This window comes from Populus trichocarpa, chromosome 1, assembly GCF_000002775.5.
Source record: "Populus trichocarpa isolate Nisqually-1 chromosome 1, P.trichocarpa_v4.1, whole genome shotgun sequence".
Classification (NCBI taxonomy): Eukaryota; Viridiplantae; Streptophyta; class Magnoliopsida; order Malpighiales; family Salicaceae; genus Populus; species Populus trichocarpa.
This window is the reverse complement of record NC_037285.2, coordinates 32,994,976-33,016,561: the sequence shown is the minus strand read 5'-3', so window position 1 is coordinate 33,016,561 and position 21,586 is coordinate 32,994,976. Positions and strand designations below refer to the sequence as shown.

At 36.0% G+C, this 21,586-nt stretch overlaps 2 protein-coding genes across 3 annotated transcripts; one reads left to right on the top strand and one right to left on the bottom strand.

Moving 5' to 3' along the window:
• Nucleotides 1-587: 587 nt before the first annotated feature.
• Nucleotides 588-3,762, top strand: LOC7461640 (serine hydroxymethyltransferase 4). The gene is made up of 4 exons (XM_002298642.4): nucleotides 588-1,546; nucleotides 2,331-2,721; nucleotides 2,818-2,919; nucleotides 3,120-3,762. Exons 1-4 carry the CDS (start codon nucleotides 869-871, stop codon nucleotides 3,362-3,364), a joined length of 1,416 nt encoding a protein of 471 aa, XP_002298678.3. The 5' UTR covers nucleotides 588-868; the 3' UTR covers nucleotides 3,365-3,762.
• LOC7495838 (DNA repair protein RAD50) lies at nucleotides 3,524-17,719 on the bottom strand. 2 transcript variants are annotated; one of them, XR_002978965.2, is made up of 28 exons: nucleotides 17,411-17,719; nucleotides 17,252-17,338; nucleotides 17,003-17,170; nucleotides 16,598-16,773; nucleotides 15,709-15,823; nucleotides 14,141-14,369; nucleotides 13,770-13,948; nucleotides 13,507-13,677; nucleotides 13,194-13,298; nucleotides 12,993-13,100; nucleotides 12,694-12,905; nucleotides 12,482-12,574; nucleotides 11,925-12,052; nucleotides 11,101-11,215; nucleotides 10,852-10,981; nucleotides 10,483-10,692; nucleotides 9,132-9,340; nucleotides 8,712-8,913; nucleotides 8,143-8,312; nucleotides 7,583-7,907; nucleotides 6,527-6,652; nucleotides 6,394-6,446; nucleotides 5,427-5,577; nucleotides 5,263-5,325; nucleotides 5,055-5,188; nucleotides 4,798-4,926; nucleotides 4,547-4,665; nucleotides 3,524-4,454 (listed from the first exon to the last, which is right to left on the bottom strand). XR_002978965.2 is itself a non-coding variant. In XM_002300112.4 (27 exons), the coding sequence occupies exons 1-27, from the start codon at nucleotides 17,531-17,533 to the stop codon at nucleotides 4,626-4,628; spliced, it is 3,951 nt and encodes a 1,316-aa protein (XP_002300148.1). In that variant the 5' UTR covers nucleotides 17,534-17,719; the 3' UTR covers nucleotides 4,495-4,625. The 2 variants fall into 2 exon arrangements, 1 of the variants encoding a protein (XP_002300148.1); XM_002300112.4 differs by lacking the exon at nucleotides 3,524-4,454 and having other exon boundaries at nucleotides 4,495-4,665.
• Between the last annotated feature and the right edge of the window lie 3,867 nt (nucleotides 17,720-21,586).

The window sequence follows — 21,586 nt, the reverse complement described above, 5'->3', positions numbered from 1 at the left end:
TTATTTTGTTTGAGATTGTTTTTATTTTTTTTTCAAGTTTCATCATCCTTATATTTTTTTTCTCTCAGACTTTATCCTCATTCTTTTTATCGTTGTTTTTTTTTGTTGCCTTTACAAGTTTTTATATTATTTTTTTTCAACAATTTCATCCTTTAAAATTAAATCGATTAAGAGCTAAGCTTTGAGTTCATGATTTAACAAGTTGCAAGTTTTAGAGATTAGATTAGGTTTAGGAGATTCGTCTGGATTTGCTTGTTTTTTTTTAAGCTTATTCTTTTTTTATTTTTTGAGTTTTGCTTTGATTTTTTTTCTATAGTTTATCTTTTATTAGGTTAGTATTGTGTTATTTTATAATCTCACGTATGGTTTTTTTTTTTTGTTAATTTATTTATTTTTGCTATATTTTTATTTTTATATTATTTAAAATATCGATTGGATGAATAAATTGAAACTTTAAATGTTTTTACCCTAACATTTTTTTTTTATATTAAAAAAAATGGCTCAGCCCGCGGGCAACACGCGGCCGACAAATCTAGTTATTATAGTCAAACCTCCAAAACTCATAAATCACTTGACCTTCGCAAAAGACATAAAGAACACCACTCTTTGCTAAAAAAGCCTTCCTCTATGTGGCAGCATGAACACCACCTCTCCTCTCTATCTAGATTCTAGCCACCTCATACCACCTAAATAAATCCATAACCCCAAAACTGTAATTTTCTATAACCTCACCCACTCCTCTTCCCTTTTTAAACCCAACAAGATCCTCCTCTCCCCTTGCCACTCCCCAGCCCACCTTCTTCTTCTGCCCCCCCGAACGCCAGTTCCTCTCTCTCTCTCTCTCTCTCTCTCTCTCTATATCCCTCCAATGGATCCAGTCACTGCATGGGGAAACACCTCCCTGGAATCAGTGGACCCAGAAATCCACGACTTGATCGAGAAGGAAAAACGCCGGCAATGCAGAGGTATCGAGCTCATCGCTTCAGAAAATTTCACATCTTTCGCCGTTATAGAGGCCCTTGGCAGCGCTCTGACTAATAAGTACTCAGAGGGTATGCCAGGAAACCGCTACTACGGCGGGAATGAATATATTGATCAGATTGAAAATCTCTGCAGATCTCGGGCTCTTGAAGCTTTTCATTTAGACCCCACAAAATGGGGTGTAAATGTTCAGCCATATTCAGGTTCTCCTGCAAATTTTGCTGCTTATACAGCAGTTCTTCAGCCCCATGACAGAATCATGGGGTTGGATTTGCCTTCTGGAGGGCATTTGACTCATGGGTATTACACATCTGGGGGCAAGAAGATTTCAGCTACCAGTATTTATTTTGAGAGTTTGCCTTACAAGGTGAATTCGCAAAGTGGGTATATTGATTATGATAAATTGGAGGAGAAGGCTCTAGATTTTAGGCCTAAGCTTATTATTTGTGGTGGAAGTGCTTATCCGAGAGATTGGGATTATAAAAAGTTTAGATCTGTCGCTGATAAGTGTGGTGCTCTTTTGCTTTGTGATATGGCTCACATCAGTGGCCTTGTTGCTGCTCAGGTATATATGTATATTGCTTTTTCGCTTTTGGTTGTTGGATCTGTGCTTCTTATTCAGTGATTTGTTAGTATTGGATTTGATGGTGTTTTGTTTTTTGGTTATTTAGAGGATGATAAGTTCTGAAATACTTGACCCGAGTCTGGTGTTTCTTAACTTCTGGATCTCGTTTAGTCACTGAAATAAGCTTGTGATTTGATATCTAGATTTGGGATTTGTGTAATGTGATGTTGCATGTGAATTTGCCAGATTGGTCGGCATTTGGGTTCCGAGTTTCTTGTTTTTACTTGTCTGTCATTTCCTCTGCAGTTGTTTTTTTAAATGCAAATTGAAAGCTTTCAAAATACCAGAGTTTAAAATCTAGTTGATTTGCATGGGCATTAATCCTGCATGCAGTAGATGCTAGAGTAAACATGTCCCTAATGGGATTATGTAGTCAATTTCTATCGAATTTAATGTTACAAATTAGATCTGAGCATAGTGTTTATTTAGATGACTAGAGCTGTGTTGAGCTGGTGGAATTCTCGGATCTGGAGATGTGTATGCATGTTTCGTAGCTTATCATTAAATATCAAAGCTAACGGAACCTGGATTTTTTTTTTATTCAATTTGTTTTACGATAAAGGCACTCCATGTGATTATGGTTCGAGATTAAATTGTGCTGCGGAATTTCAGTTTCTACTATTATATCTAGCAATTCTGTTGGCGTTGTTACATCTTTTCTTTTATCATATTCCAGTGTAAAACGTCAATATCTGGTCTAAATCTCTACTGTTTTTGGTTGCAGGAAGCTGCCAACCCCTTTGAGTACTGTGACATAGTCACCACCACTACCCACAAAAGTTTGAGGGGTCCTAGGGCTGGTATGATCTTCTATCGCAAGGGCCCTAAACCACCAAAGAAGGGTCAGCCAGAGAATGCGGTTTATGACTTCGAAGACAAGATCAACTTTGCTGTTTTCCCATCTCTTCAGGGCGGTCCCCACAATCACCAGATCGGTGCTCTGGCTGTTGCCTTGAAACAGGTCCAAACCCCTGGGTTCAAGGCCTATGCCAAACAAGTCAAGGCAAATGCCGTTGCCCTTGGAAACTACTTGATGGGCCAGGGATACAAGCTTGTTACTGAAGGAACTGAGAACCACCTCGTTCTGTGGGATCTTAGACCCCTTGGATTGACAGGTAAAAGAATTGAACTGCTCGGTTTGAGGGCTTTGCTGGTCATGCATGTTGATTTCATCTGATGTGAAATCTGATACTTTAGTAATGTTCTTGCAGGCAACAAGGTCGAAAAGCTCTGTGACCTTGCAAACATCACCGTCAACAAAAATGCCGTGTTTGGTGACAGCAGTGCTTTGGCTCCGGGAGGAGTAAGAATTGGTAAGAACCACCCCCTTAGAATGCGTTGTCTAGTGCTGATTGTTTCGGTAAAGTTATGAAGTCGGGCAACCGGTTCTCTTTTTTTAAAACACGGACGTCTTTCTTTTTCTTTGAACATGTGGGCGTTTTAATCCCCACTGTCTAGACAATGAATGACATCGAACAATTTACGGATTATTAATTGGAGTTGTTGTTGGCAGGTACCCCCGCCATGACTTCAAGAGGTTTGGTAGAGAAGGATTTCGAACAGATTGGAGAGTTCCTCCACCGTGCTGTGACCATCACGCTGAGCATCCAAAAGGAATATGGAAAGCTCTTGAAGGACTTCAACAAGGGTCTGGTGAACAACAAGGACATTGAGGCACTCAAGGCTGATGTTGAAAAGTTTTCTGGCTCCTTCGACATGCCTGGGTTTCAGATGTCTGAGATGAAGTACAAGGATTAGGCTCCTTCGACAGTCGTGCCTGGGTGGGTTTCTGATGTCTGAGATTAAGTACAAGGATTTAAGTCTTGCTTCTATGCAATTATCATTAGCTTCCGGTCTTCGAAAACTTCAACCCCCCCCTCCTCCTCGGAAAAGAGAAGCTTCTTCATCGTCCGTTCTTGGTCTTGTAGTTAGCTTTCAATTTTTCTTTTGATTTTAATTTCACTTTTATGCTGGTTCTCTCTCTTTTTTTTTTTTTTCTTTTTGGTCATGGTGGGATGAGTTCTTTTTGTCATGCTGGGATGAATGTCATGTCATTTGGGTTCTGATAATGTTCCATCCTCTCAATGGCCTGTTCTATTATTATGATGTATTTGATTGTCCAACCAATAAAGTAATGAGTTATAGCTTTATATAAAGCTTTCATGCTAGCAACAATTGGAAATGGCTACCTGTGTCTTTGAATCAACAACCATGACTACTGCCAATTATATTTGGAAGATGTGCTCCTATGGGAAATCGAAGGGCCATGTTCCAACATTCCTTCTTGTATCTTCCCCCTAACTGGGTCAGACCAAAGGCCTCAAACGTAGGTAATGGTTAGAATGACCATGTATTGATCTAGTGATTGACCCCTTGATGCAGCCAGCTGCTATAAACACTGGAGGATTTGTAGGCCGGCATCCAACAACGAGAGCATTCCTTTTGTAGAGACGGAGTCGGAGACAAGTTCATCGCTTTCTGTCATCGTTTCTAGCTGCATTTTGATTCTGATTACTAAGCAATTATGCAAAATACGGTAGTTCGACATTCTCAGGCCTTTTAACTTACTTTCCTTCATGCTTCCATTGCTTGCTCATGCAGGGATCCGTAGGGACTACTAGTTTCATCAGAATATTTAATTAGAAGGGGGGGCATGAGGTGATGCCAGATGACTTTATAAAACAGCATTATATCAGAACATGGTATCAAAATCCACTACATCACTGGATAAGGTGAGTTAGGATCACGCATTCAGCTCAAGTCTTAAAACGTCTTGGATATCAGAGAAGCCGCAGCCCAGCCATTGATTGGACAAAGGCAGGAGGATAAAGACGGATTGCTGTTGTAGCTTTCAATAACAGGAGTAAAAAAGAAAAAAAAAACGTATATGCGAGGAAGATCAATGGTATTTAAATTAAGAATTACAATAGTTTTACATACAAATGGTTTCTGGGTTTTGCTTCCGTTTCAAACAGAACATTCAATGGGATGAAGGGAGTTTCTGCCTCATTTTGAAATGTCAGTCGAAAATCTCTTGGGCTTCAATTATGCTATGCTGACTGAAATGAGAGCAAGAGAAGTCAGTCTCAATGATAGAAATTACTAAGAGATAAAATTAAATAACAAATGGAAAGCTAAAACAGGTCAGACCCAGTAACACAAGACAACAGAGTAAAATTGAAAAGCCATACTGATCATCTTTTGCAACTCGATAGTATCTTTCTGCATGCTGTCGCTGACCGATAAGTTGAGCAAATCGCTCATCATGAGTAATTACAATCAGTTGAAAATTCTCCTGGCCCTTCCTATCCTCCATGATTCTGGAGAAAATGAAAAACAGGAAGACTAGTTAATACAATATCTCATTATAATTCTATAAGCTCCCCCCCCAGTTTGATGGGAAAATGTGATTAGTTATCCTATGATGGACTTCATATTCTGATCTTACCTAAGGAGAGCTGCAGCAAGACTCTCAGCATTTGGGCCATCCAAGTTTGTTGTAGGTTCATCTAGAGCTAGTATTCCACAGTGGAGGCAAAATGTCTCGGCTAAAGCCAACCGAATAATAAGTGAAGCAAGGACCTATGAATGAACCATAAGTTCTCAATTCCCTCGTTGTAAAAACTGAAGGGAAATAGCAGTCAAATATTACTCACCTTCTGACCAGCACTACACCTTCCTCTCATTTCAAGCTCAGCGTCACCTGTCTGCATGACAACCTGCATTGAATGCAATGGAAGAATGATATGCAGTCATAGGGCAGAAAAAAATTAACTGTGAGAAGTAAGCACAGTTTTTAGAGTTGTTTTTACTTTTTTACCTTGTAGCTGTAAGAACGAGTCCCAGCACCTTCAGAATCTGAATGTATGCTAATATAATCTATATCCTGTCCTCTGTATGTTTGTTGCCACAATTCCCGAATGATTTTATTAATTTCCTCCATTTTCATTGTGTGGAAGCGCATGAGTGCCCTAACAACACAGTGACAGTTAATTCTAGTCAGTAGAAAGAGGAAGACACTAGCTGAAAAAAGTCCCTTTCCCATGTAGAATGCATTCTTCTATTGAAGGTAAAGAGGATTTAACATCAGAAAAGAGTGAGCAATGTTCCGAAGCATGCCCTCTCACCCACATACCAGATGAGTTTTTTTTTTAACAAACATACCAGTTGAGTTGAGTCCGGGAGTTAAGGGGTAACAGGCATTCCCATGTTCAATTCCCATCAAGTTCCAAGTATAATAAAACAGACAGAGAGACACCATGTTCAATAAAGAAGCAATGCACAATTTTATGAGCCACAGATCAAGGAGGAGCAATAAAATAAAGCACTAGCCTAGAAGCCCCAATTTTTTTGGCCATCTGCTACTTTTTTTTTGTTCCCTTGGTAAGTAAAATATGCATTTGCAAGCTATTGTGGTGCTGCAAAATTCTCGGTGAGAGTTCATAAACCATTAAGTAGTGATTGTTATAAACACAAGACATAGCCATACAAGATTGAACCAAGGCACTGAGAAAAGTCATGATGACATACGATCAAAGCTGCTGTATGAACTTGTGAGGGGCAGCCAACAGCCCAACATCAAACGCGGATATCTTATATAATATCAAATTGAAGAGTTTTGAATGCAGTACACAGATATCTTATACAGTATCCAGCAAACAACACAAGTGACTTTCAGATGCATTGTATTATATAGCTTTTATTTTAGTATGTACCAATCCCTGATAATAAAAACAGGTGTCAAAATGAACCAAAAAGCAATATAAAACTTAATTGGAAAAGCTCACTTGTCAAGTGCATTGTAGTATCTGTCCAGGTCCTTGTTTGCCATTTCAGTAGTCTGTAACAAGATGTCCAAGTTAACAACAGATTGGGATGAGTAACAAAAAACACATCCAAGCAGTCAGCAAAATGTCCCACCTTTAGCTGGATTAACTGATCAAAGTATCGCTTATCAATATCTTTGTATTGCACCTGTTTAAGATCAATTTTATTCTTCGAAATATTGTTCTGGTAAACAGACATTGTTCCACGGAACCTGTTCAACTGTTTAGACAAAAAAGGACAAAAATATCCTTGGCACATTAATCAACTAAACAAATACCATTACTCTTTCTCCAAGAATATCGGTTTCCATATCTCCCTAATTCATTCGACTGCAATACAATACAAAAAAATAGGAGCCCATTTTCCTATAAGATACAATCATACATGGAACACTTTAGAGTTAAAAGATAGATATATCATTGCACATTTTCACTATCAGGGAGGGCAGCGTCCATGGTACCAGTGGGTGTCCCAGGTTCAAACCCAGCAACACCTCCTCTAATAAAACACTTCAAGACATTATTTCCTAATTCTCTAGTAGCCAAGACTCGAGTATGCAATACCAGTGTTTAAGTCACCAAGGTTAGGACTGCATCAAAAGAGAATCTACTTTTCGTTGAAGTTCCTCATATGTGTAAGGCAAATTCAGTCTCAAGAACATGCAGAGGCAGATGAAGTAACAAACAAACCAAATGATTAATCCATGGAACAAAGCAGCAGGTTCTGACACAACCCTAAACATATGACCAGAATAATTAAGTTATCAAATGAAAAGATCCATAGCCACCATACACTAAACCCAAAGCGTAACCACCGTGTTATTCCTTAACAGACGTCAATAAGATCAAATTGTGTATCCTAACAATTAATCCAGTGTATTAAGATAAAGTTACAACATGAAAAGGCCCGGTCACCATACATTAAACAAATCAAACCTGAAACACCAAAATTGCATTATTCAATAATAGTCTCAATTAGATCTACTCTATAACCTAACACTTATTTAAATTAACAGTATAAAGTTTTGTTATGACAGACTTGTGGGTTAACCAAGCTTAAAAATAAAATGGCAAATAAGAAAAGGAAGGTACATCAGCAGGGACATAAAATATCAGTCTCAAAGAAAGATATATTATTTTTCATACATACCTCTGAAAGAAGTCTCTCTCTTTCTTGTAATAGCTTTGCAAGTTCAGCTTCAAATGAGGAAAACCCACCAATCTTCAGTATTCTCTCTTCCAATGATTCAATCTCCCTGGTAAGCTCTTCCACTTCAGCCTTTATTTTCCTGTAATTTAAGTTGTCCTCAATACTTCTTCTAAGGTTATCTTGACTTCGCACTGCATTTTTACTGTCATTGAGTTCTGCTAAAATTTCCTGCTTCCTAGCATCACAACCTTGAAGTTGGGACTCGGATAAAGATAGTTTTTCTTGCATTTCTTTCAATCTTTCACCTTTCTTTAAATTATAATACCTGGCAAACAGAATTGATGATCAATGCAAATGAGGAAAATCATCCCCCTCAATTTCATTGGAAATAGGAAATGCTTGTACAAACAAGAATGGGGAAGAGAGAAAAATTATACAGGGTCCTCTGTCTGCTTGGCTGGTCAAACATGGGATAGTTCATAGATCTTTGGGCTTTGATTACCAAGAAATAGAGACTTTAGATACAACACCCGAGAAAAGCTCGGTTTCATAGAACTTACTCTCTAATCTTTGATGCAATTCTAACAAGTGTGTCCACCTCCTGTTTAAAGTTGTCTAACTGTTTTTTTTGTTCCTCGTATTCCCGCTCAAGTTGGACTTTCAACTCATTGTGTTCGCCCTGTAATTTTTCTTTCTCCCTAGATAAAGGACCAACAGCCTCTGCCAAATGCTGGAAAGGGACCACAGAAAATCAATTATATTACAGCAAAAGGAATTGTTTTTTATTAAGACTGCATTTAGTAAACTAATTATCAGAGCAAGTTATAGCCATGGACTCCAGGTTACTGCACTACACCAAGAAAGTCACAACTCGCAGCATCAAGCATTCAGTCAAATTCTCTCAAAGCATTGACCACCAAACTGGAAAAACTTAATTGAAATGGAAAGTTAATACATAAAACCAATCATGAAAATTTTGAAATCCACATTTTGTCGTTTCAGAAGTTCTAAAATCTTTAGAAACAGACAAAAACAGCTGCTCAACAAAACGGTCACAAGATTTTAAAATTAAATGAAAATAGAAAATATACAGTCATGGACTATTAACAATTAAGAAAATAAAGACAACCTTCTCTTCCAGCTCAACTTGATGTTTTTCCTCTACCAAACGTTCTAACTCTTCTTCTGACTTTTTAACATCACGCAATATATTAGCTGCCGTAACTTTTTCCTCCCGCAGAGCATGCCACCGAATTTGAATATGTGATAAATCATTTTCCATGTACCTTTGCTCATCCCTTAACTTCTCCACTTCATTATGCAAATTATCCCTGTCAAGAGAGAGATAAAGCTCAAGGAAAAAGAGGAAGAAAAAAAATACTGATATATCCTGAAATGATATGGCAACTTCAGAACTGTAAATCAAAATAAAATAAAATGATAAAAAAAACATGTATTTTGAGAATGTGGGCGGTCACTAACTGGAAAATGCTTGATAAGTATGCTGGAAAAAAAATCAAATAGATAATTAAGGGATAAGCTGCTATACTTTGTGCCTTGCAAACTACTTAGCTCTGACTGCACTTCTTCCATGGTTCTAACACCTTGCCCTCTAAAATCAAGCTTGTATTCTAAATCATCGACTTGCTTTTGCCAAGTCTGAATTTCTTGGAAAAGCCTATCAGCTGTTTCAACAGGTTGCACCAAGGCCTCAACTGAGTCTTTTTCGGCCTTTGTTTGAGCTAAAACACCCAACACCTATGAGCAAAACCATTCTGCACTGTCATACTCATAACTAAACAATCATCAAGCAAAATCAATGATTAGCCACCAAATATCACATTAAAGAATAATAAATCCACGATAACAGAGCACGTCTGAGTTCTGAGGCCCTCCTTATCCACTAGCTGCCATGATACCATATGCAATTGGAAATGATACAAGAATTATATTAAAAGGATTATAAATAATTGCAAAAAAGAAAAAAACTTTTGACTTTTATGGAAGGGCTATTTCAAAATAAAGTTCAACCCACTACATAGAGCATAAAACCATCAACCCAACAACAATAAAGTCAACCGCATGGGGCTGCACTCCCTATTTTGGGTCGGCTGCATGGTTATTTACTTAATTTCACTAGTTTTCTCTGCAAGTTGCAACTTTTGTGTGATAGTAGGCAGCTGCATTTCTACAGTCTTGAACTATGTCTATTCGGCTCTTCCATATGATGCAGTCCAGGCATACTGACGCCTGTGTCTTTGCTAAAAATTCAAAATCCAATTGTAGATTTCCATCCAATTAGGTTCAATCCAGGGAGACATCTATTGCTTCTTCAACAAAAGATATATAAGACAGTCCTCATCTTCCAAGAAACTGTTCTCCAATAATTTCAGCAATGTCAGCCCTGGATTTTGTTGAGCTTATATTTGTGTCATGCCCTTTCTACGAATGTCCTCTAGGGAAATTATGAAAGACGTGACATGGGGACTTTCTCTTGTTCTTGAAATGCTCCCACTTGAAAAAAATCAATCCCTCATGTTATAACCACTGATCTCCAGTGTCATGACTACATTATCCTTATCATCGCTAAAAATTCTTGACAACATAATACAGTCCAACATCTAAAAGCTAAATATTAGATAACAAATTGAGAGGAAAAAAGAGTTATGAACAGAACATTTTTTTCACAGATTGATTAATTAATTAAGTGAGACTATGGTTCACATGCTTTCCCAGGAGCAGACAGTATATCATTGATGCCCGTGGGTGACGTATAAACTTGTTCTGAGCTATAGCATATAAAAACCAAAGACAGCTCCATTATAACAAGTCCAGCATTCCAGTTCAGCAGACAAAAGTTATTTAAAAGTTAAAAGTGCCAGAAGCAATACTGTACTTACATCATCAAGGGCTTGAGACTTTTGCTCCAGCTCTTCAGTTAGCTCACTCAAGTTTTTCTCAGCAAGAGGAATTGTTTCCTTGCCAATTTTGGTATATTCTTCATAAACCATACGAAGCTTGTCCAACTGCTGAAAAAGAGTGTCTGCATTTGAAGATTCCATAGACAACACTTTCATATGCTCTGCAGAACTTGCAGCCTTCACTCTTTGCTGCATGCCACAGAAGATATCAGCATATTCAGAAAATAATACATGAAGCTTAAACAGCATTCCCTCTCAAGTTTCAGGCTATCTGAGTATCGCTATAGGATAATACTCTTAGATATGCATACCACAGCACAATGCGTGATTGGATTACATATAACAAACCTTTTTAACAAATTCGTCTTCCTCTTCAGCAGAGAAAGGGCGTTCACAGCAAGGGCACACATGATGAGCACGGGCAACTCGTTCAAAAGGATCAAACATCTGCCGCATACCATCTGCAATATTGTACTTGCTGCAGGTGATACACCATACCCTATATTAGTATCTTCATAGCCACAGAAATTATATGTCAACATGTCCAATAGCCCATACACATAATGTTTATATCATGTAGGAAGCAAAAAGAGGAACCTTTTCTGAACATCTCTTTTCTCCTTGGACGACTCCAATGCTTTGAGATATAAATCAACACTAAATGACAGTTGATCCAAGGACTGGAGTTTGGATTCAATAAATCTCTTCCTAGCTACATTATATCCAGTCCACGTGTCAATAAATAGGTCAGAAAACAATTTTTAAGCACCATGAGCAAGAGATTATAAGAAAGAAAAAGCAAAATGGAAATGCCGAGTTCCGGGATTCTTAAATCACAGTCATGAGCACAATTCAGTGGAGGCACACTTCACTGAAGCCTATGCTTTATGAGAGAAAATGTTCTGAACTATCCAAACCCTAAAGTTCTCAAAAGAACAGCCAAAAATTTGTTATTTAAACAAAGATTAGAATACCAGCCATAAAATCCTAGCCCCAAAAGTATTCATAAATAAAACAAAGGGAACTGAGGTAGCAATGTGTACTGGGACTGAACAGGATGACTCCACTAGTAATGTTGTTTGGAGCACACAAGGCAATTTGTTTTTGTCTTGTCTGGCACCCAATTTTGGTCAACCTACCCTCGTGTGAAAGCCCGGTCATTTCTCATACAGTACACTCCAGTCCCATTTGCTCACCAAACACACATACCCTTCGACCCCCTTAAAAAACTAAAGTAGCCTAAGAAGTCCTGCAAAAAGTTACCGCCACTACAGTGAGGATAAATTCTCATTAACAATTTCAGATCAGACTCTTTAACAGAGCAAGGAAATGCATGACCAACAATTAGTAACAATATTTCTGACTGATCCACGGGATAAACATAAGCAGTACTTCATTTTTAGATGTGAAGCAATACTCACAGTCCATGTCCTTGCGTTGTTTGGAAAGGTTATTATTAACTTCTTGTATTTTCATCTGCAACACATTTACCTCCTTCTCAGCTTCACGGGATTTCATATTCAAGTCATCAAACTCCAACCCAAGAGCCCTGCAGCAGGAGCACTATCAACTTGTCAATATCTCATTGAAGAAGGTGTTGACAAAAGTTAAAACATCCAGAAAGCTTGCCAGGCAATTCTCACATACAAACCAATAGCAGGCTCTGAAAGACCATCTTATGAGGAGAGATCTGAAATCTCAAAATTTATATAATTCACTAGGGTTCAATACAAAGCCACAACTTTTGAAGGAGGTTGTAAAAGCACTATCAATAATAATGAATAAGGGAAAAATTATGCTACAGTATGGCAAATGACAAGAATTGAAAGAAAAAAAAAGTCATAGAAAATCAAGCAATCACATGTTTAATTTTCTGCTAACCAAAAATGAATCAAAAAAGCATCAATAAAATCCACAAACGGATTCTTGTACAGATGTTATCTGTGAGCACAGAACAAATTAAAGAGAATAGAATAACCTTAGGGTCTGAGTAATTTCCTTCTTCAAATCCTTATCTGGAGGAAGCCTCCCTTTTAGCACTCCTCTGATTTTATCCTTGCATTCATCAATTCTGGAAAAAAAAAAATAGCTATGAGGGATAAGAGAGAGAGAGGGATGGAGACAACGTGAAGAAACAAAAGAGTATGGATTGCCCGGTCCTATAAGCAAGGCAAAAAAGATCTAACTAACATTTTTCGATGTTTCTTTTTATGGTTTTCCAGCTCTACTTTCTTTAGAGACAGTTTCACTCTGTCCTCAGAATCTCCAGCCAAAATGTCTTTCTCTCGATTAAGAACCTTAATCTGTTGCTCTATGCCATACAGCTCACTCTGCTTTTGTCGAATGTGTGATTCAAATTCTCTTTCAGCTAGCTGATTTGTCTTTCTCTCAACCTCAATTCGCTGAAAAAATCACAAGGAGCTTCTCTTTCAATTGTTTTCAGTTAAAATAAGCAAACTTGGGTACATCTTATGCAAAGACATCCTCACCATGTTCTTTTCTTTTTCATCAATGTGAGAAAGATTAACATGTGAAATTTGTTCTTCAAAGGAAGAGTGCTCCCTTTCCTTCTCTGTAATGCGATTTAAAATGCTATTCTGCATAAAGTTACAATATCAAGAGTCACACATAAAACTTACAACTCTAGAAATAAAACATGTACCCTTCCAGAAACCCCCAATAGTGCCCACCTTTATCTCTACTTTAGCCTGTTTTTGAGCCTCCGTATTTTTCCAGCGTTCATTGGCATCCCAGTAGCAATTCTCTGCTCTCTTAACTTCAGTATCATTTGATGTCTGAAATAACAGGCAAATCAAGTTCATGTCTTAAAGCTTCAAAGATTTCATGGAGCGTAATTTCAGTCTTCAAGTGAACAAGAAACGCTTTGAAATCTTTAACTTGCCAATTGAAGAACAGAAATTTGAGCATATACAATTTGTGTTTTACATAGGCACACAGGTAAAGGAATGGTATATCGGGGGGGGGGGGGGGGGGGGGGGTTACCTTTTTATCTTGTAGATCCTTATCAAGATCCACCAACCTTGACTTTAATCTATTTGTGAGGTTCAAAGCAACATCATCACTGAATGGGGCATTAGGAAGAGGACCTAGATTATGTCTTGTATACATTTTTTGGATATTGGAATCTCTTTCATTCTTCAAGGATGCATGAGCCTAATTTTCAAAAGAAAGGGAGTCATTTGCAAGCTCTGCCATAAATTAAACAGTTTTTAAATATCAAATGTGAATAGTTTCATTAGCATTACCTCAGCTTCAGTCTGAAGCCTGCTGATCTCTCGGATATACTCATTAATGTTTTGCTTAAGAAAAGAACCCTTTGTCTCCATGTCATTCATTTCCCTCTCCAATTTGCAAATATTCGATTCCAAACTTGCAATCTTTTCGTCAAACTTGGTTTTCCACTCCTGTAGTTCTTCATCAGTGTCTGAAACAGAGAGAATTGTACATGAAAAATAAGTAGAGAATGATTTCAGAAAATCAGCATCTTCCTTTACTGCTCAAGGAATTGGTTCTAAAGACATGGTAATAAGCACACACATCTAAGACTTGACATATATGTGTATATGAATATGAGATATGCAGAAAAACAATATTGCTGTTCCCATGCATGGCAAACCTTCATTTTCTTCAGCAAGAGCTGCATACTGCCTCTGCTGCTCCCTGAACAAAGTGCTTCTTTCAGCAGTCTTGATTGTTATTTGGTCCTGTAATTTTCTCATATCTTTCAGAGTTACTTCAGTATGATGAATTTTTGCATCCAAATTCTGAAGGTTACTTTCTAACTCCTGACTTTGGACTTTTAAAATTTCTGTTTTCTCTTGATCTTGACCAATGCTTTCCCGAAGCTGTACAAACAAAACTTGACATCAATAAGTGCTACATAGAAGCACCTTCATACCAACTTTATGCTTATTAAGTGTTACACTATCACTTGGCCCAATCTAGCAAAATGAAAAGGAAACATGCACTAAGTCAATGTTTAAATAGACAGCTCAATCAAAATAATGAGTTAAGAGCTTCCATCCAATACTTTTGCCTTTTCTTTATAAAAGAAGAATGCTTGATTAAAGAAAAGAACGTACAAAAACTTATTGGAGAATAAATCATCCTCCAAACAAAGGGAAAAGGAAAGTCCTTAAGAAAAAAATAAAGCATGGTCCAATCCTCCTGAAAGTCAGCTAGGGAAACTCCCTAAAAGCTCCTGAGCCACGAGACCACAAGGATGCAAGAAATATTGTCCTAACCCTCACCCCACTTGTCTGGAGAAGAAAAGATTGCTAAAAACCCTACGACTCCTAGTTATCCAAACATACCTAAATGACAGCAAAACCAACACAAAGGCACAGAATCCTACATTTCCTCCAATCTGAAATCTTACTACAAGCCATGCTTCATCTCTGAAAGTAAACAATCCAAGCCACAGGATCCACACTACAGGGCAACATTACTTTTAAGATATACTTATCACAACAGGCTGTGATTCTACAGGTGAAGCCTGATCAAAATTAAGTGCTTAAATGACATGAAGCCTAAAATAGAGTGAAAACCCTGACAGCTTCAAATTTAACAAACTATTGAGTGATATCCACAGCCCATGATATTTAATTCACTGGAACAGCAAATGAAGATCTGAGTTTTGGATCCTACATAGTTATTGATAATAAGAAAAACAAGTGCTGAAAGCACACTACAAAGCAAAAGAAAATCACTGTCCATGTCAGTTATTCGGACCAAGTAAATGAATTTTCCAAATGCATTTCAAAAGGAAACATTATAGGTCATATTCCTAATAGTTTAATGTCAACAGTGATGTCATGTTCTAATGCAGAAGAGAAATTATAATCCGCCCATAGTCTCGTTCATTGATGTAAAGACGAGATCACACTCCGGTTCTTCACTACTAGTTTGACAGAGAATGCAAGCATACACTGTTGCCACTGCCTTTCATGAGAAAGAGAGAGATTGAAGGATTGAAATAGAGATACTATATATTCCAAATAAACAATGATATTACAACTTTCTTAGCAGTCAGAAGATCATTTGCAAGACAGATTATCAATTCGTCATGAAATAACAAAAAGAACTGCCATAGTAAATAAAAAAGTAGAAAAAATAAGACCTGAAAAACTAATAAATATGACCAGCTTGCTATAAGAAGAAAAGGATGGAAAAAAGAAATACAACCTTATATGCAGCATCCTTCAAGGTTTGAAGATTCTCTAATTTTAGTTTGTATGTCTTTATCTCTTGAGCTTGATCCTTGTGAAGCTTTTTGATGACCTCCAAGGCTTTTGTATATCTGTTTAATTGAGCATGGCAAAAGTATTATTAGCTTCTTGCTAAGGATCAGCAAAATGCTTACCAAAATGAAATGAAGTGGGCACCAAGTGATAAAATATCTGTTTAATTGAGCATGGCTTCAATGTTGTATTGCATAAACTTTTTTGCATTCTTTTATATATAATCCATGTCATGAACACATTCAATCTTAAAACATCAACAAATAGCAGGAAACAATTTCCCTAACTGTTATTATTTTGCAAAGATTAGCATTTTGAATCTGCTTTGTTTTGATAAGTGGTATTTAAAATATAGATAGGATGCTTTTCATGCTCTTGATCACCAAGAAAGACATCACTTGAATACTTGAGCTCTATATCAATCTTTGATCTTTACACTCTCATTTCTTACAAACATTTATTTAATAATGCGTGTTTCAACTGTAGCTTTCACTCTTACAATTTACTGTAGAGTGAAACTTTAAAACAATATCAAGTTCATTCTCTGTTCCAAGAAAAAAATGAGTAAACTTGCAAAGTCGGAGATAAAATTAAATAAGGTACTAAGAGACTTCTTGTTTACGTGTTCTAGAATGCATATTTCACATACTCGAGACCATCATACAGTGTAGTAAAGAAAGCAAGTTAAAGCAAGAGAATACAAGTGAAGCAATTAAACACAATTAACCACAACGAAAAAAGCAAGTGGCTGTAGCAACTAACGGCACACTCAGTGACAGATGATAACTAAAAAATCTTTTCTCAATATTTCAGGGGAAAAGCTCAAAGAATACCGAGTAGCAGAGAAGATATCATCGAATTTCTTCTTTAACGTAGAAGGATCTTGTAGAGGCCAATTAGCTTCATCCTGGTGCACGAATATAACATTTTCTAGAATGGCCTTCGAGACACCCATCAAAGCAGGAATTTCTCGATCCATATCAGCACATCTATAGCTAAGGCAGACTTTCTGCATTCCAACAACAACCAAGAAAAAAAAGTGACGACCGTATCAAGATTCACACAAGATAGTGTTAAAAAAACACGCATACATTTGCATCACAACTACCCTAATTTTGCCATGAAAGAATATCCATTAGCCTTACACTAATAATCTGAACCCTAACAGGCTGCTATCAATTTTTTCTCCGTGAAACCTTCAATTCTAACAAAACAACAAGAATTCATAGAAATGTTACCTCTCCAGTATGTGGATTGATCGTTTGAAGCACACTCTCAATGGCTTTATACTCCATTTTTGACGCCTTTTGTGTCAACTGAAATGACCTTATACACACCACATCCTTCGCGGCCGCGGTCTTAAACCGCAGCTTAATTTGCCCCTTCGTCTCCGTTTCACCGGCAACCTAACAACAACAGATAATCAACTAATTAACCAACCGGTCCTCTCAAAATTAAAAAAATAGAGAGAGAAAAGTTAGAGTTACCTTAGGGTCATGGATGAAACTGTGACCAGACCTAGCATTCGGAGGCAACTCTCCGGTGCATGCAACTTTCAAGCACTCTATTATCGTCTGTAAAAATAAATAATATTTGTAAAAAAAAGGAAATTAATAAGGAAAGGAAATGATAGTGATGATTATTACGGTTTTTCCAGCGCCGTTGGGGCCGACGATGAGAGTAAGAGGCCTTAAGAAGGTGATGACGTGTTTGTTTTCCGGGTCGAAGCTCCGGATTCCTTTTATCAGCATCTTGTCTACTGTACTCATCTTTGATTGATTGATTGAAGAAGAGGAACAGTTTCAGTTTTAGCGAGAGAGGGAAGAAGAAAGAGAGAAATGCATCGTCGTTTCTTAAGGAGTGTTTCAGTGTTCGTGTTTGTGTTTGTGTTGGTGGTGCGTGTTGAAATTTGGAAAGGAGGGAGGGGGAGGGAGGTTTTGGCACTTTTGAGACTTGTGATGTTCATGTCATGAATTTATATTTTATAGTGTACCTATTTATTATATTATATGTTTAGAATTGTGATGAGAATTGTTTTTAGCTTAAAAATATATAAAAGTATTTTTTTATTTTTGATATAATATATTAAAATTATAAAAAATATTAATTTGATATTTTTTTAAGTAAAAATTATTTTTAAAATACATAAAAAAACAATTCACTCCACTTTTAAACACTACTAATAAAACCTAATCTAGGTTGGGTTATAAAAAAATAAAGGAGTTGTATTAAAATAATTTTTTTAAGTTTTTTATATTATTATATTAAAATTATCAAAAATACTAAAATATAATGTTTTTTAAATGAAATATATTTTGAATTATATCTAAAAATAAAAGTTATTGTACTCGCAACACTAGAGTTATAAAATTTAATTCGGATCGAGTTATACAAAAAAATAAAAAAGTTGATATTAAAAATATGACTGATTAAAACTTATTAATATTTCAAAATTAAAATAATATTATTTTCACTTTAAAAAAATTAGATTAACCCATTCATAATTTACTATCCGGATCTTATATTAATCAACCAATCATTTGATCGGACTAAATTTAGGTTAACTCATTCTATTTATAATTGACATCTTACACCAAATCAACTATAGGTTTAATAATTCTATTTAAAATCTTAAATAAAATATAATAAACTTCTTAAATCATAAAGGGTAAAAGTATTCATAAAATTCTCGTGCATGACGACTATACAAGTGAGTGTGTGTATAATAATAATAAATTACAATTTATTTTATCAATACTTTATTTTGATCATCATAAAAATTTTAAATATGTTTAAAAACCTTAATAATAATACCTTAAGATTATTTTAGATTACCATTACAATTATAAATTATTACATTACAAAGAAAAAAAATTAAGCCAGACTAAATCATTGTTTTTCTAGTGTTTGGTTAATATTTTATTAAAGAAAAGATGTAGATAAAGTTGATATAAATATATTTAATTAAAAAAATAAAAATTAATTTTAAAGTTAATTTTTATTTTTATATATATCCCATCAATCTTCCCAATCAATGATCATTGCTTCTCAGTTAAGGGAGAAAAAGCTTTTCTTGAAACACATAATTCTATCGTTCCTTAACTTATCTCTTCTCTTCCTTTCCCGTCCTCTCTCCATGCGCTGGGAAAAGAAGGAGCATAAGCAAATGGAGGAGCTTGAAAAAGAAAGGGTTTTTTATATATATATAAAGGAGAGAGGGGGTGGTTTAATTTGGCAACAACACAACACCAATCATTGGTTAGAAGGGTTCCATGGTTTAGGGTTCGTGATTTGTGCTTCAATTTGGAAATTGAAAAAAAAAGAAGTTTTTTTAGAGAGGAGTATAAGGGTGAATTAATTTGGCAACAACACAACAAGTAATGGCAGACATTGACTAGAAGGGTTCCATGGTTGAGGGTTTGTGATTTGTGCTTAAGTTTGGGAGCTAGGGTTCCATGGTCGAGGGTCTGTGTTCAAGTTTGGGAGCTGTGGTTGAATTTGAGGTTCGGGGCTTTGTTGATAGGCTTGGAAAAGGGAGGAGCAACAGGAGAATCGGTTGCAGCCATTAACGAGAATATTGGAGTCAGTGTTTAAGGTTTGCTGTTTGTTTTGAATTTGGAAATTGAAGTTTCGTTGATTAGGAACAACACGACGAGCAATGGAGTTCCTGACCATGGATTTCATCCTGAGCAAGTTGTCTTTGTTCGAAATAGGAGGGCGCGAAGATACTTCTTCAACAAATGAAGAGCATAGACCTAGAATAAAACAAGTTTGCTCCACAGTAATTCATGTTGCGTTAAAGAAGGCTGGGTTTTTTCTTTCCTTTTTTTTTTTATATGGTTTTACGAGAGTTTTTGAAAAGCATGTTATTGATTCAAAATCTATTCAGTTTGAGAGTACAGTAATAATTATAATTTAATATTTTTTTTATTGAAAAATATATTAAAATAATATATTTTTTAATTTTTAAAATTTTTTTGATATCAGCATATCAAAATATTCTGAAAATATAAAAAAATTAATTATAAATAAAAATAAAAATTTAAAATTTTAAAAAAACACGGTTTCAACCGCATTCCTAAACACTACCTTAATGTAGATTAGGGCATAGGTGATTTTTAAGAGATAACTAGGGAATTTTTTCTTACCGTCATATCCTCTTTCTTCATCCAATGCATTATCAATAATATTATATAAAAAATACAATCCAAGAGAAAAACCAACACATGATAAAAGATCAGATCGAGATAAGTAAGTTTCCTCATGTATTCTTGTTAAAAAGGCTACATATTATAGTAATGTAATGTGAATTCAAATATTGAACCTATTAAACTTCAAGTTTTAAATTAGAGGGGTTGATCTTGTACCATCAAATAATGGTGAAACATTTGTGTTTTGATGATGATCCAACTATATAAAATGGATCATGGATATGACTTGTGTTGAATGACTAGAATCAAAACAAAAATAACCAAGACTTGTTCACTTTAAGTCCAAGCTGTTAAATAGTTGACAATTGTTATGTCACGAACACTATAAACAATATTTTAATGATTTATACTTGTAGTCTTGAGATTTTATGCTTGTTATTTTATAAATTCATTATTGCTAGACATTCATAACCGTGATTGTATATAAGCATATGATTAATGATGATGTCCTAAAAATCCAACTAGTCTGGAAATAAGGCTTCCAAGTTGGACAATTGGTTAATCAATTGGTCCTGACAATCTCCTCCGTTCTTCCTTGTCAAGGTAGTTGAAAGTTTATATTTGGTCCTTGATTGACCAAAGCTGCTTGTGATTAATACCTGCAAAAGGTCCCCTTTGGTGGAGGTGAGGACTCTCTGATGCATAAATAAGTATCTTTTTAGAGAGATAAAATACAAGAATATTCTAGAAAGAGATGTTATGAAAATATAAATGCAGTATAGAATTGAAGATTGTGAACCTTGTTATAAAGCTTTCATGATGTATTTATAGCCTATAAATTTTGTTTTTTTGTAAAAAAAAGGGTCTGCAGTGTAATTATCCTAATAGCATTTAATGAGGGATAAATATCACTTACCTGATGGGAATACATCTAAAAAGGGTCTTTGAATGACTTTTATACATCTAAAAAGGTGTTTAGAGATTCGAGTTTAAGACGTCAAGTGTAGTTAAGCCTATAAGACTGAGTTCTTCTCCGAGGTTAAAGTCAATTGAGGTTAGTCACTCCATTGGACATGCCATGAGAGTATTATCTTGGGCTTGACTTACTACCAAGTCCAAACTCCTTGGGTCTGGCATGCGTGTTAAACCCACGTTATCTTGGGCTTGGCTGACTGCCAAGTCCAAACGCCTTAGATCTATCATGTGTGCGAAACCCACATTATCTTGGGCTTGGCACACTATTAAGTCAAAGTGTATTGGGTCTAGCATGTGTGTCAGACCCGCGCTACCTTAACAACGTATTAGGTCCGATGTTGAAGTTTTTCAGGGGCAAAATTAAAAGTTCAAGGCCAATTAGGGATGCAACTAAAAGAAATCAAAAGTCGAGGGACTAAATTGACATTTTGTTAAATCCCTAAATTAAAAACCCTAAAGGACAAAATGACAATGTTTTGACCAATAAAAGACAGACTAGACGACTTGTTGTCTGGTCTACTATTCATCTTTTTCTTTATTTTCACCCAAAAAAGTTGTTTGTGTGGCTACTTTTTAGTGGCATTTAATGTTTCATCTCTCAACCAAACTGATTAAAGCATACACCAACATGATGGCCTAACACTTGACCAAACCATAGTATGGTTCTTTCTGACCGATTGACACCACAATGGCCTC

What these genes read in the sequence shown, in the direction of transcription:
- LOC7461640 (XM_002298642.4), top strand. Translation starts at nt 869, where the DNA reads ATGGATCCAGTCACTGCATGGGGAAACACCTCCCTGGAATCAGTGGAC. An exon ending in GTGGCCTTGTTGCTGCTCAG is followed by an intron (nt 1,547 to 2,330) that starts GTATATATGTAT and finishes TTTTGGTTGCAG; the next exon opens with GAAGCTGCCAACCCCTTTGA. An exon ending in TCCGGGAGGAGTAAGAATTG is followed by an intron (nt 2,920 to 3,119) that starts GTAAGAACCACC and finishes TGTTGTTGGCAG; the next exon opens with GTACCCCCGCCATGACTTCA.
- LOC7495838 (XM_002300112.4), bottom strand. Translation starts at nt 17,533, where the DNA reads ATGAGTACAGTAGACAAGATGCTGATAAAAGGAATCCGGAGCTTCGAC. An exon ending in AAAAGAGATGTTCAGAAAAG is followed by an intron (nt 10,982 to 11,100) that starts GTTCCTCTTTTT and finishes TATCACCTGCAG; the next exon opens with CAAGTACAATATTGCAGATG. An exon ending in CTTGCTGCAGCTCTCCTTAG is followed by an intron (nt 4,927 to 5,054) that starts GTAAGATCAGAA and finishes CATTTTCTCCAG; the next exon opens with AATCATGGAGGATAGGAAGG.